This window comes from Natator depressus, chromosome 8, assembly GCF_965152275.1.
Source record: "Natator depressus isolate rNatDep1 chromosome 8, rNatDep2.hap1, whole genome shotgun sequence".
Classification (NCBI taxonomy): domain Eukaryota; kingdom Metazoa; phylum Chordata; order Testudines; family Cheloniidae; genus Natator; species Natator depressus.
In genome coordinates this window covers 90,429,792-90,445,965 of record NC_134241.1, presented here as the reverse complement: position 1 = coordinate 90,445,965, position 16,174 = coordinate 90,429,792, and the positions used below count along the sequence as shown (strand labels likewise).

General features: G+C 40.6%; 1 protein-coding gene across 9 annotated transcripts in view; it reads left to right on the top strand.

Annotated features, from left to right (window-relative positions):
• Positions 1-16,174, top strand: part of NFIA (nuclear factor I A) — a 450,646-nt gene that overhangs the window by 392,250 nt on the left and 42,222 nt on the right. For 5 of the 9 annotated variants that reach the window (XM_074961625.1, XM_074961624.1, XM_074961627.1 and 2 more), the window contains exon 7: positions 2,537-2,665. The exons of the other annotated variants lie outside the window; for them this stretch is intronic. In XM_074961625.1, coding sequence (XP_074817726.1) covers positions 2,537-2,665 — 129 coding nt within the window. The remainder of the gene's footprint in view (positions 1-2,536; positions 2,666-16,174) is intronic. 9 annotated transcript variants of the gene reach the window in all.

Here is a 16,174-nt window from a genome sequence, read left to right as displayed (position 1 = left end):
TGGAAGATACGAGGAACACTGCTCCTACCTGTACGTGGGTTTATGGTCCAGTAGAACTGCTCTGAGTACAGTCCCACTGATCATGTTCTTGCCACAACCCTAACACACTCATTCCCTCCTCTGAATTCCAGTGCAGAGATCTGCCACTGAGGCCCTCTGCAGTTCCTGGCCCTCACTACACAGAAGAAACCTAGCATTTCCACTGCATCTGGGGCCTTGTACACTCATGCAGGCAGACACAGGATGCGCTCTTAATGTGGACATAAACATTTAATAGTTAAAGTTATCTTACCTTGAAATTTTCATTTCTGAGCATGAATAGGGCTTGTTTCCCCTATGTTTTTGAATTAAGCAGCAATACTGTGATGTGAATTAAGGATGAATTTCAGCCCTTTCTCTGTATTCAGTACCTCCCTTCAGCTCTCCAGCACACAAGGGAAGTACATGAGCTGCATCCTCCAGTGAGGTAATGCAGCCTGCTCCCCCGGTGCACCCAGACAGCTCCATGGACAAGTGCAGAGGAGATGTCATAGTCCTGTCCCCTTTAGGAAATCCCAGATTGGATTTCATAGTTTCCCAAAGGGAGCAGTTCCTGTGCTCCCGTTAGGATAAGTACTGTGATTGTCCCTAGCCACTTTGGAGAGAATGGCTCATTACATGCCCCCTCCCCTCTTGCACATCTGTGCAAATTCAAGGATAGTCTGACCCACAGTATACTGAGTGTGCACACATGTTTATACTGTGTGTACATGTGATGCACATGGATGGACACACACAGAGATATAGCAAAAATACTTGAAATTGTCACTTGGACTATGACATAGCCATTGCTTTTATTGAGGAATAGAGTCTTTGCTTACTGTAGAGGGAAACATTTACAAATAAAGTTATAAGTGATTGAAACATCACTTCTGAACATGCCCAGATGGAACCTGCCAAAATTTTTAGCAATCCTAATTAAGCTCCATCCTTTTTGTGACATCACAATGTATATTCATTTTCTTTGCCATTTGATCAGTGAATTAGCAGGCTACTTTGGGACATTTTGCATCTGAAAGATTGTTAATACTTCATTCAAACCCATCACAATTCAACCCACCTTCACATGTCCCTCCCCCATGAAAAAGACTTTATCATAATTAGAGAAAGTCATGAGAAAATAGTTGATCCCATAGATCTGCCACAGTCCATCTATTCTAAACTTGTATTTTAAAATAAAATTAAGTTGTTAACTTTTCCCTGTTGTGAAGAAACAGCCACCACCAGGGAAACTCTTGATAGAAAACAGTCTCTGAACAAACGCTAGTTGCTTCAAAATGGGACTTCACCTACTCCAGTCCTTCAATATACAATGCACAAGCACACTGCCTTGTGTTGTAAATTAATGTCTTGGGGACTATACAGCTACCATTATTAAGAACAATCATTTTTCTTTTGTGCTATTTCAACTGTAGCCCAAAGAACTTGACATTAATTTTTCTGCATATCTGTCAATAGATAGATATACAGAAAACATACTATAAATACAGTGTTGACAATCTGAATGTGTCTGTGTCTATGTCTGTAGTAATATAGATATTGACCCATACACACACATACTGTATACATATATACACACACATATATCATACTGCATATCCACCTATCCTAGCATAGACAGCATACTAACTATCCCAGATTTTAGTGAATCAATTGCAAAACGTGCATTCTACTAACATTTTTGATATTGCATCAGAGCTGAATGACCCACAGAGTTGATATGATATCAACAAAAATAGCTCACATGAAGGAATAAATCCAGTGGTCATATTAACACTGCACCAAGTCTGAAGGTCAGCATAATGTCAGTAGAAATGTTTTCACCCCAGTGGCAGTTCTGTTTTCTATGGGAAGCCGCTGCTATATTTTCATGGGTATAGCAACTGCTCTGAAACTATATAATTGTGACTTTAATATATACACACACACATTTAAAAAAAATAAAAATAAAGCAAAGATAACCACACAAATAAATGCTTTTAAAATAACCTAGTCTGAACTAAGCTGCGGAGGGATAAGGAAATTCAGAGTTTGGAGTGAGATTCCCTCTTTCTCTCCTTGTGTATTGATCTTGCAGCACACTTAAAATATCCATGTGCAATAATCTGATAAAATAGTGTGAGTTAGCTAGCAGAGTTAACTATTTAAAAACAGGTTAAAATCCAAGTGCTGTAACCCTTGCAGGTTTCTAAAAATAAAGCATAGTTAGGATTTAATAATAAATAATAATTAATAATAACAAAAAAGCTGCGTCTTCTCTGTACTTCAGATTTAAAAGAAAAATATGGCTGCATTTTAGTACTTATTACTCAGAGCAAACCATGGCCACTCCTGCCCCCAAAAGATCATAAATAAAAGTGAGCTTTCAGCTTGTTGTATTCAATTTTATTTGTCCTTTAAGTTTATTTAGCTGCTTCTGCACTCACTTTCACAATGCATAGGCTGTCGTTCCATGACCTAGCATTATTAAATTGCACTTATCAATCATTCTTGCCAGGAATGCCATCGCCAACCACATTAAAGAAGTCAGAGAAGTCTGGTTTCAGCAGTCCCTCGCCTTCGCAGACCTCCTCCCTTGGAACGGCATTCACACAGCATCATCGACCTGTCATTACAGGACCCAGAGGTGAGGCCTTACCCAAGAGCCCCGAATCAGCTTAAACTTTAGCCTCCACACCCTGAATCAGCATTATTTTCTACTGAAAGTTACCATCAGCCTGTGACACACACAATAAGAGGTTTTGCTATTTCAAAGCCGGTAGCCTGAAGGTTTCAGTTATTAAGAAATGTGTTTGGTTACTGGGGTCTATTTGTTAAAGTTTCTGGTGACTATTCAACATTTTCCAAAGTTTTTTGTGGGGAGAAGTCATTATTTTTCATCAGAAAAATTATAGAACGTGTTACTTGCTGTGTGTTTGTATTGTCCATGTCAATATATATGATAAGTTCATTTATCTGCTAAAGATGGGGACTCCTCATTCAACATCTAAACTGTGCTAATCTCCTTTCGACATGCTCCGTTTTTGTTGCGTGTCATTTTGTATTCAAGCTGTTGGCATTAGTGTGCTGGAGAACTGCCCTCATTAGTGGACTCCTTTGAAGTTGTAGATTGGTTCCTACAATACTTTGGCTGGTTTTCTTCACAATATTTTCTGACTGCCTTTTCAAATAAAACAGATGTCCTCTGGGTCTCCATGTACTTATACATTTCTTAGAAAGATATATCCACATTAAACCTAGAAAAAATAAATATGATACACAGTTCACGTTAGAAAGAGAGCACATTCGTGCACAGTGCTGTCCACAAATGAATGAATCGTTTAGCAAATTTTCTGTGTGAAAATATAAAAATGTGAGTGAAATAATTGTAACAATTCTTTCTGCCATGGGTTTTGCTTTATTCAGAATAATTATTGTTCAATTGGTGAGGTGTGGAAGACTTACTAGCAACTCATACCTGGAAAAAAAAAGTCCACGTTTTGTATTTTCCTTTTTATAGGTGTCTTTATTGTCATCACTTACATCAGTGTAACCAGGAATAATTCTATTGTCTATATACTGTAAGGGGATGGTGCATAAGTCCATGGAATTTCACCAGTGTAAAATTGGTATGAGTTTAGAATCAGGCTTAATGGTTCTGTGTAGTTTTAGAAATTTAAAACATACTGGATCTATCAGTGGAGTCAAGCTGTTGGCTGTTAATCATACAAGAATTTATTTTTCCTGTGAGAACTAAGCTACCAGGCAAACATGTAAGATCTTTAAAAAACTTTGATAATTGGTGATAATAAGAAGGCACGAATGAAATGAAAGTTACATTAACAACAGTGTGCTGCACATCAGCTGACTCTAAATTCCTACCTTGTAATACTCTTAAACTTTCTGCCCTTTAGTTCTGTACTATTGGCTAGTTGGTTAACAAATCCTATTCAGTATTTAGTTAGATTTTACCTTACACCCATTTTATTTAATTTAAGATATACCAGACCAATATGCACGCATTTGTACTCTTACTTAGACTCTGTGTATTTTGCATTTTTATGTGCTTTAAGCAAAAATGTGTCACTATACAAGTCTTGTTCAAATGTATCTACAGTATCTATTGAGAAATTTGGTGTGCAGTTGAGGAAATCTGCCAGGTGTGTGAGGAGACTGTTCACAAGGGTACACAGAATTTGAAAGTTAAAATTATAATGATTCTCTTTCACAATTTTATTTTTAAATGCTGGAAGAAAATGCGTGCACTAACTCTGTAGAAGAGTATCATAGTTCCTAGTGTATTAAACAAAAATCTGCTTTTTTCAGCATAAATCAGTGAGGTCTTGTTCCACTTGAGGCTCACTCACTAACATATTTTTGTGGATTTTCAAGGAAATCCCACTCTCTGTTAATATCTGAGGTCCTTTTAAGAATATCACCTGGAAGGGTCATGTTCCAAACTGGAATCTTTATTGGATAGATGGCTCCTTTCCAGGACTCTATTTCCACTGATCACTGGCTGTCTTTATTCCTCTTCTCCAACAATTATTCTGTTCTGAGGTGGATTACTATATTACCATCTGCAAATCCAGACTGTGACCTTTGTTCAATCCTGCAAAGTGTACATTAGAATCAGCAGCAGAGGAGGAAGGAGAGAAGCTTTTCAAGCATAAGAAGATGACACTTAGGGAGCAATAACCTCATTATATGAATTGATATATTCTCCAAACAATTATTATATATTACTAGTTATTGGAGGTTGCACAACTTAGTGGCAAAATGCCAAGTAAAATGTAGTGTACACCGTCTATTCACCTCGTATGGTGAGAAATCTCCATGAGTTCTCTTATATCATGTATTGGTGGCCAGCGGTCAGACATGCACAATATTTTGGGTCTTCTTTGGGGTGAATACAGTGTACTAAACAGTCTCCATGCTGCCGAGAAAAATCAGCGAGAAAGAAGTTGTATATAAGTAGGTCACAATCAGAATAAACCCCTGAGTCAGCCAAACAATTACAAAAGGATCTATTTTCCTTTTGAGGGGGGAGTGTGTGTGCACCGCAAACATTTCACATTAATACTAATACAAACTGTTTGCACACAATGTGCAAAATAGAGAGCAAAGAAATGCATGTAGAATGTTTAAGGGATATGCCGTTGGCAGTCCATTACTTTTAAGTTCTCCATCACACACTTGCAGCTTTCACAGCCTTCCGAGCATTCCTTGGAACCCTGTCCTAGTGTACCTCGTTTGGAAACGACTAAGGATGCACTGAGCCTTTCCTAGCAGTCTGCAGAATGAAACATTGTGAGAACAAAGCTGTTGGGGGGGTCAGGGTTAGGAAGCTGGTCCAAAAATGGATGTGTCTGTTATGAAGTGTTCCACTGAATGAAACAGTTAGAAACCCCCCAGGAATGGACTGAAGCAAGCAGCTGTGCTGTGCTATGGAGGGCCATGTGTGGCAGCTTCTCCTCTGTGCTGGTGCTGCTGCCAGCTCTTACCTCACCTATGCAGTGGCCAGCTGACGGAATCCGGTGCTGGCCAGAGAATCAGATGAACAGTGAGTCCTGGCCCAAGGATTTTAGTTCTTTAGTGACTGTCCCTTCTGCTCCCTACAGCCAACAGATGGTAGCAAGTTCCAGGTTTCTTTAGTGGTAAGCTACCAAACTGATTCATGGATCCTCACTTAGTGAGGGCGGTTTTTCTGGGCTTGACTCCACGAACCTTGATCCTCTCTGAAGCAGGATACATAGGTCTCAAACTAAGGTATTATGTCTGGCAGTTGGCGGCAGTGCCTATAGCCTTAGGTTTAAGTTTTGACATGACTATCAGCTTTCAAATAAATGGAAAATTCTTAAAAATTCAAGCAGCAAGATTTTTATTTCTGAAGTAATATACTCACATTACATGAGGGTAACATTTTCGGTGGTCAGTGTGTTCCAATAAAGTTATTATGCATTGCAAAGCCAACCTGTTTCCTAGCCATCAGGCTGCTTGCAATCTTTACCAGACAGCAAAATACTGAAATAATTGGCAATAATTACATAGTAGCAATGCACTGATGCCCCAGAAGCTCCTTACACTTTAGTGACTTTACCACCTGGAGCTGGCTACAAAGTTAAACTGACCATGATCATGAAATCCTAGAGAGGTTCATACAACAGCCCATCTTGACATGTACATCAGTTCTCACACTATGACTGTGTAGATCCTGCAGAAAGAAAAGAAGGAAAGAGTACTAAGAATGGTATATTAGGGAGAGAAATGAAGGAGGCACATAAACGCAAAGAACAGGGGATGTGACAGAAAGTGAGGAACCCAAAGCAACAGATGCGTGGGCAGAAGAGAGTAATGCAGGAAAAAAAGCACTAGGGAAGTGCCTACTGTTGTCTTAATGTGGTTTTCCCACATAGTACAGTATTTCCACTGAGACTTGGGTGGTCACCAAAGTGTGGCATTGTGCTTCAAAACTGTGCCTGTGGGTTGCCCGTTAAACTAACATGCAGCAAATCACTTAGTGAATTTGTACTGACTGACTTTAATGGAGTGGGCTATACAGTGACGTATACCATTGTGGAATAATATATTCCAGAAAGGAATATCTCCAGTTGCCCGTAGATGTTCCCTCAGAGTGCTGGTTATTGTATGCTATATCACAGAATCATAGAATCATAGAAGATTAGGGTTGGAAGAGGTCACCTAGTCCAACCCCCTGCTCAAAGCAGGACCAACACCAACTAAATCATCCCAGCCAGGGCTTTGTCAAGCTGGGCCTTAAAAACCTCTAAGGATGGCGATACCACCACCTCCCTAGGTAACCCATTCCAGTGCTTCACCACCCTCCTAGTGAAATAGTGTTTCCTAATATCCAACCTAGACTTCCCCCACTGCAACTTGAGACCATTGCTCCTTGTTCTGTCATCTGCCACCACTGAGAACAGCCAAGCTCCATCCTCTTTGGAACCCTCCTTCAGGTAGTTGAAGGCTGCTATCAAATCCCACATCATTCTTCTCTTGTGCAGACTAAACAAGTCAAGTTCCCTCAGCCTCTCCTCATAAGTCGTGTGCCCCAGCCCCCTGATCATTTTTGTTGCCCTCTGCTGGACTCTCTCCAATTTGTCCACATCCATTCTGTAGTGGGGGGCCCAAAACTGCATGCAGTACTCCAGATGTGGCCTCACCAGCACCTAATAGAGGGGAATAATCACTTCCCTTGATCTGCTGGCAATGCTCCTACTAATGCAGCCTCATATGCCGTTAGCCTTCTTGGCAACAAGGGCACACTGATGACTCATATTTCACCCAACCCTTTCCTAGAACCCTGGGTGAAACTACAGACATACCAAAGCTGGACACTTCAATAGCTGATCTGTAAGACATTAAAGACAAGCCAAACAACTGTGCCATAATGTGAAAAAATCATACACATTTTGCGGAGTCTGAACGCCCAGCACAGATTAGCTCACACAGTGACACGTAACCAACATACTAACTTGCCGAGGCAATTTAAAAATAATAATGGGGTTATTCCTGTGTGTAGCCAACCGTATGTGTTAAGTGTTTGAGTTTGGCCCTACTTCAGATAATATGGAAGGTAGAGGAAAAGCAGTTTCCTAACAGAGAACTTCAAAGGCAGGGTTTAGTAATGATTGCATTCACCACCCAAATATTGTTTTCTCTAACATCCCAGCTGAAACGGGAGAGGCTTGCTAATGGTTAAAACTCCAACTAAACAAAAGTCAGGAACCGTGTAATTAAAACTCTACCTTTATTGTATTGTAAAGCGTTACCCTGTGACATAGGAAATATTTAAAGGAACAGGCTGTTTAGCTAATTTGTGTGTGAGTGAACTGCTTAGAGGACGACTATCCTAAATTAACTGTAAGACCACCCACTGAGATTGCCTCATAAAGGGCCATGATTGCTCAGCTTCGTTTTGTGTAACCGTTCAATAATTACCAGATAAATGCATAACTAAAAGCTCTATTACACTAATAATTTGTACTGAGATAGATGTGTGGGACACCATGCTGGGTTAATTTGTCATCCCTGCAGCAAACTTCTAAAGAGGGCTCTTTTGCAGAGGAATTGTGTTAATACATTGTTCCAGTGAGGACATGTTAGAGCAACAAGATGACTTGGTCGCTTAATCTCTTAAAGAGGCAAAATGCCTTGGGGGAAGTGCCAGAGAGAATAATGGGGGGTGATTAACAAAGTGGACCTAGATTTAAACTCATCCTGACAAAGAGAGCTGATCTAACTGAGCCAAAGTATTTAAAAAAGGGGAGAGGGCGTACAAATACTTACAAGATGTCATGCAAATCTAAAAAATAATATAAAAATATAGTACTGAAGGACCTAAGTGTTTTACGTGCTCTATCACTGATTATATATTTGGTTTCATTGCTTTCTTTGATGTGTCCATGAAGTTACACTCTCCTTTTAACAGTGCATTGAACTGTAATATTTTTATCTCTGCTTTATGCTAAATTCTGTAACCTCACACACACACAAAAAGCACAATATTACTTTAAATATGGAACCCATGTTTAAGCGTCAGAGCTTAGGATTTTCAACCTCCCCTATTGACAGAACCATAAATCATGTTAAAGTTAAGTGAATTACTGTAGCGTGGAACTATAGCTTTAACAATGTTTATGTAGCATCGGCTTACCATCTACAGAATGAAAGGGGGGGGGAAAACACTGATATTAGAAATGGGAATGTGGAGTCCTATTAACTTAACAGCAATATATCACTCCAAAGTCACAGATTACATTACCATGCCCTTTTTAGTATCAAAGCAGAATTATATCATCACACACATAAAGGTTGTAGGGTTTTTCTGAAAAGAGAATTTACATTTCTTTTGTAAACTTAGCAACTGCATTTCTTTATGAAATAACCACTACACCTTTCCCCAGTGGCAGTTTTTCCTTTTGTATATGAAAACACATCTTGATTATCAAAAAAAATGCAAAAGTTGCCAGTGCTTGATTTTGAAGTAGGAAACCCCACTAGTTGACTACATGGTAGTTTTTGGCCTTTGAAAAGATCTTTGGTTAAACCTACAGTTTGTTTTGTTTAGGAGGTAGAGGCATTCTTCAGTTTTTATACCTTTTTAACTATTCCTTCAGTATTTCTTATCATGCATATGTAGAAGAATGTCACTATGTTTTCAAGAGCTTAATTCTTGGCCCCAATTCTGGACTTCAGTCTAGACCTACTTTCTGGCTTTGCTAGGGATCAGTTTGACACTAAGGACTTTAAATATAGCAGCTCAGAATAGCCAGAGCCCAGGATATTTCAGCCCCACCCATAGACAATCCCCAGGCACACACCCTATGCTGTGGCCCTCAGGGGGCATTGGCACAAGGCCCTTCTGCCTGTACTATGCCACTGGGAAATCTTAATTACACCATGAATATTTCCCAGTGGAAGTTGCACATGGTTTCCAACACTTTATTATGCAGGACCAGCATAAAGGGACCAGGACCCAACCCAGAACTGAGGACATTATGGGTCTGGTTTTCAAAAGTGCTAAATGCCCAAAGCTCCACGTGACTTCAGTAATAGAAATGGAAGCACTCAACATCTCTGAACATAAGCCGTTATGTGTCCAGTCTTGCTCTTCTTGATGTCCATGGGAGCAGGATCAGACCCTCCATCCATCATGCTTGGGTGTTTGTATATCATTTGTATCATTATTTATATTTATCATCAGTCCCTGTTCCAAAGATCTTGCAGCCTAAGTATGTTGGGTAAACTCTATTTTGTTGTATTTTGAAGGTACAATTAAAAATTACCTACTTGATGCAAGGGTAGAATATCAGTGACACACAAATCCCAGCCATTCTTATGAGTATCAGCTAAGGATCTGCTCCTGTTCTGACTGAAGGCAAAACTCTCAATGGTTTCACCGAGAACAAGATTGGGCTTCCAGTGTCTGTTGTAAGGACTACCTGATTTTACTCATCCTCAAGCCAGATCGACAGCCCACTTAACCTCTATTTTGCAGAATGATGCAGGACTTCAGCAGTGTGTTGGTCTTGTGCTGGCCTGCATAGGGATGAATTCCACCCATGAGGAGGACAGATGCCAGCAATGTACTATATTCCATCATGATCTGAGTGGCTTTCCACCTGGTTCAGTGAATAGCCTGTATACACAGACCTGTAGTTTCTGTGGTCAGCATCTCTGTATTAAAGGTGAGGGGAACCCAAGGCCACATTGAAAAAGTCAGCAGCCTGTGTTTGGCCACCCAAGACCATTTCCAAAAGGTAGTAAGAAAAGTTGAGATCTTCAAAGGATGTTAGGCATGCAGTTCCCATTGAAATTCAGTGGGACTTCATGAATTCCCTTAGGTGCCTTTAAAAATTCCAGCCCAAGTTTCTCAATTTATTTTCTTGTTTTGGGTAAGTGCTTTCATCATAAAAATCTCTGCTTTCTAAAGTTATTGTTTTAATCTTCTCTTCTTTACCTCTTGTATTGTATTATCCACAGAAGTGCAAGTTCTTTTCAACAAATCTGAATCATTGCCAGCTTTCCTTATTAAAAAGTCACTCTTCATATTTCCGATAAACACAGCTGTTTCATGGTGTTTGAAAGCATTTCACATCAGCCAGCATGGTGGCTTAGCCAATTAGTACTCTAATATGGTCAATTTTGAGAATAAGTACCTTAGGGGTACAAAGGGTGGGATACATCTTGCATAATTCGAACTGGCACTTGCACCACTTTAATGCTGTGAGAAGGCTCACATCATTCAGGGAGTTAAGGCATCTTAAAAGCCTGAAAGGAAATGTCTCCGAGAACAAACCACAATATAACATTTCTAGATAAATGACTTTTTTAAAATACTTTCTTAATTGTCATAAAGTCAAAAACAAGCTGATACAAAATACTGCTTGTTTCATTATGATTATAGTGTTACTATTTCTAGGAAGAATGATCAATGTTTAATGAGCTAGTAGTAAACTTAATTATCACTTTATACAATAGCTATTTCAGCGTTGTGCCCCAGTGAAACCAATACTCCATCTGTCTAGTCGGATGGTCTAGGGCTGTGTGCTTTGTACTGCCATCTGTAAGAACTGGGTTTGAGTATGCAGTCTGTTGCTTCCTTGGGCTGGGAGCTTGGGAGAGGGGTAAAAATCATTTGCTGGGTAGGAGATGAGGAATGTTGCATGTCAAACAGTGACCCTGTTGGAGACTTAAGGAGCAGCATTATGAAGAAGGAAATTTCAACCATTCATCTTGGCTGGAAGGATGCTTGGTGAGAAGTCAGGATGAATGGGAGGGGAAAATATAAGTGGATCAGTATGTCTGTGTTCCATACGCTGGGAACCATTCATTCCTTGATGGGAGAGGTGGGAGGATTCGATGTCATTGCTGACGGTCAGATTATGAAGTCCTTTTGCACTCTGGCAAGCAATTACCAGAGGAGTCCCATTGACTGCATTAGGACTACTGCAGTAAGTGCCCACCAGCGTGAGAAAGGACCCCAGTCTGGCCTTAGCTGGCTACAGCTAATCTGTGCTGGGCGTTCAGACTCTGCAAAATGTGTATGATTTTTTCACATTATGGCACAGTTGTTTGGCTTGTCTTTAATGTCTTACAGATCAGCTATTGAAGTGTCCAGCTTTGGTATGTTTGTAGTTTCACCCAGGGTTCTAGGAAAGGGTTGGGTGATACAAATAAAACTATATCCTGCTTCAAATTAACTGATTCTTTATTATCTAATCATATAACTGAATACAATTTACAACTTAATCTTTTATTCATTTGCCCGACACACGTGAAATGCTAATCTAATCAATGAGTCTGACTTGTTTTATTCGTAATTTAGTTTGTTATTGGCTACTACAAATCAAGGAGGGAGAAAGTCAGACAAGACTGGCCTTCATAATCCGACACTGGAATTCAGCGTTCTGAAAAAAATCCTCTAACTTTTATGCTACATAGCACTAAAAACCCATAAACCACTGAAAAAGCGAGCACAGCGTGCAACAGCTGTAGCACATAATTACTTGGCCCATCCATAGTGGTTTTAAAATACTGGTGTATCTGTTGCAGGCCACCGTACATTATCATCTCATTTTCTTCAGTAAAAAGACTGGGATGATTCAGGTGAGCTTCAATGGAATTAGAGTCATGTGTGCTTTGAAATATTCACGCTTGCCTTGAGATAGGAGAGTTATTCCCCCCACAGACAGGCACAAGATTTATTAACACTGAAGATTCCTACCTCTGCATTCCTACTGCAGGTAGAAATGAAGCCCCGACTTTCAAACCGGCATTCTTTTTTATTTTTTGTATCACTGAATAGGTAAAGTCCATAATAAAATATGAATTTCTCAGGTTTAAAGGAGAGCCCTGAATAAGCGGTTTGGGACTTCTGAATAATAAATACATAAAATAAAAGTACTTCTGTGTTGTCTTCCATCTAAGGATTTCGGATCACAAACAGCCACTGATTAAACTTCACTGTACCCTCTGTGAAGTAAGTAAGTAGTAGTAGCCCCTTTTACAGATGGGGAAACTGCGGCAGAGAGAATTTAAGGCCATTTTCAGATGTGTCCATTAATTACAAGTGACTAACTTCAGACACTTCAGGCCTGGTTTTTTACCACCTTAATGGACACTTTTGAAAATCTTAGCTGAAATGGCTTGCCCAAGGTCACACAGTGAGTGTTTTTCAGAGGCGGGACTGGAAACCTGGTCTCCCGATTCCCAATCCTGTACTCTAGCTATTAGATAATGCTGGGTGTATCTAGTGGAAGCTGTCAACTGATACAATACACTGAGTTTGGTGGAGAGTTTTCATACATCTTTGACCTGTTAAAAGTCTTACTTGGGAATACAAATTCCTGAGACTTCGTATGCAGCCTCTCACTTCATGTACAGTTTATTAGCTGGTTTCTTGTTGCTGTGTGGACAAATGAGTGTCATGTTCTTTTAATAGTGCATACTAGTAATATACATACATATAATAGACATACTAGTTAAGACGTTAAGTTTTTGCAACTGGGTTATTACTGCTTAACAGCTGAGATGGTAAATTTTTGCAAAATCTAGACTAAGCTGTAGTGTTTCATGTGTCTGGGGGAAGGAGTGTGGATATAATACTGGCTAAGAGCATGCTACACCTGAGGGGAGATTAGTTTTTACTATTCGCATAGCTCTCCTGACAGCTTTTCTTGGGATCCTCCCACAGAACTGGGAATCAGTCTAAAGAGTCGATGCCAAAAGTAACAAGTAAAATGAAAAGAATCTAAGTGTCTGTCCAACCTGTGTAAATCTGCAATGGCTCAATGAAAAGGGAAGAGGCAATTAACTAACATCAAGATTGCAGAGCTGAATACATATCATTGTCTAAAATTTTGTTAAATGAAAAATGGGGTGGGGAGGGAAGGAGGGAGGGAGAATTTGAGTTAAATGAACTTATGAAGAGTCAGCTGGAATAGTGAGGATAACTAGAAACGAGAAAAGTATGGACTTTTCTGAAATACCTTAAGAGAGCAAAAGGAGGGGAAAAATCAGCTTGAATTTGAACAGTCCATGTCTGTTTTACTTCATGTCCTCTGATTGATTAAAACTGTGCATGAGGATTTACACATTCAGGCACACAGAATTCCATAATAATGGCTTCCTTACTGAGGTAGGTCTCTTGGCATATCCATTATAGACCCTGTTTTTTGCCCTCATGAATTAGCCTGAGTATAGGAACAACCATAGAGGATCAGAGCAGTGGCCCTGTAAGGGATTGGGGCCTAGGCGGTCTTGCCTAGAGGTCCCAGCTGGGCTGAGGTCTGGCCCCCAGGGACAGGAGTCGCCAGACTGGAGTAGGAGGCATCGCAAGGCCAGGTTCCGCAAGCAAGAGTCAGGTCAGAGTCAGGCTGGGGTCGGATACCAGAGATAGTACCTGGTTAGAATCAAGAGACAGGAGGCAGGGTCAAAATCAGCAGCAGACCAAAGTCTGTGTGGTGGCCCAGAAAACTTCCTGGGGTTAAATAGGGGCACTTGGCCAATTAGAGAGCGGGTACTGTCATTCTTGGTCTTGTGGGTAGTACTTCCTGCAGCATCTACTCTTCACAATGCTCCCTGGCCATGCATCTGCATGACCACCTAGTAGCACAGTGGGAATATCAGCCCCCTCAGGCTCTGCAGGCCTGGGTTCTAGTTCCTGGGTCCTTTCTGGTCCAGTAGTTCTCAAACTTTAACACATCTAAAACAGAAGTACTTGGCACATTACCACTGTAATTAATTTAGATCCTTGCGCTGATAAACTAACCCTTCCTAATACTTCACTGAGGCCCACATTCCACCCTTTGAGAAACACTAATATAGTCCAGTAGGATGCTGCAAAAACAAACCTGTTGGGGACCTTTTATTCCTAATCCCAAGCAGTAAGTGATAACAGCTGAAGCCTCCAAGATTGTACGAACTTTTATGAGCAGAAAAGATTTAATAATAAAGAAAAGTAACATGCAGTCAAACTGCCAATGCATGAAGGGAGAGAAATTAGCTTTTGTTTAGTTAAGGTCCTTTTATAACAATCATTGAGAAATGAGTGCTTACTTCTGCCCTATTTGATTTTGGCTTATTCTTCTGCATCCCTTCAACCTTTCCCATATACTGTTAAGTGAGCCTGTGCTTTGGTTTTTCCCATGTATTAAACATACTCCAAATCCAGTGCAAGAATTTGAGCTAGATACTGAATGCTTCCCAAGGCTTTTATCAGATCTGTTCTTCGTGGTATACAAATGAGGTATGTGGGCACAGAAGTCCATAGAAGTTTAATAGAACTGGTGGGTGAGGGAGCTACAATGATATAATTTCTAGTTTTGGGTGAGAAATAAACCTGAGTATGAGAGAAAAGCTTATACCCCAACGAAGCCGATAGATTTCTATGAAGAGAGGATAAAATCTTATTCATGAGAAAAGGAGCAAAATTCAAGGTGCTGTAACATGGTGGCTTTAGTTACACAATGAGGAAATGGATATGAGCTTAGGAGCATCTAACTTGCATGGCAAGGAGCTGGGTAAAGGTATCCTTTATAGCAGGGGTGGGCAAACGTTTTGGCCCGAGGGCCACATCGGGGTGCAAAACTGTATGGAGAGCTGGGTAGGAAAGGCTGTGCCCCCCAAACAGCCTGGCCTCCTGTAACGAGGCTGGTTCTGGCGGGACCCAACTGAGAGTGCCAATTCAGGACAAATTGCTTAAAGCAGGGCAGTTACAGCCCAAGGCGGGGGTTTCTGTGCACACCAAGGCAAACCAAACCAGCCAAACAGAGAAGACTTTGGTTTTACCCCACTGGCTAACCACAAGTCACACAAGCAATTCCCTTAGACACTCCAGTTTCCCAGTATCACCACCAGTGCCCCTCGTTATGGGGACAAATGGTTAGGAAAACCAATACCCCAGTAAAAGAAAAAAGGTTCTCCCGATCCCAAAGGACCAAGCCCCAGACCCAGGTCAATATACAAATCAGATCTTACCCACAAATCACGCTGTTGCCAATCCTTTAGAATCTAAAATCTAAAGGTTTATTCATAAAAGGAAAAAGATATAGATGAGAGCTAGAATTGGTTAAATGGAATCAATTACATACAGTCATGGCAAAGTTCTTGGTTCAGGCTTGCAGCAGTGATAGAATAAACTGCAGGCTCAAATCGAGTCTCTGGAGTACATCCACAGCTGGGATGGGTCATTCAGTCGTTCATTCAAAGCTTCAGTGTAGCAAAGTTCCTCCAGAGATAAGAAGCAGGACTGAAGACAAGATGGAGGAGCTGCTGCAGCTTTTTATATTCTCTCGCCATGTGGTCTTTCTTTCTTTGTTCCAAAGACAAGCAGTCCAGCACATAGCCTGGAAAAACCTCAGAGTTCTGTCCATAGGCAGGTTCCTGCACACCTTACTGAGTCCCAAGGCGTGTCTGCCTTCTCTCAGTGGGTCACTTGTATAGCTGATGGTCCTCAATGGGCCATCAAGCAGGCTAGGCAGAGCTGACACCAACTTGTCTGGGGTGTCACCCAGAAGCATAGCATAAGTTTGGAATACAGACAGTATAGAGCCAATACTTATATCTTTAAATACAAAAATGATACATGCAAACAGATAGCATAATCCTAACCAGCAAACCATAACCTTGT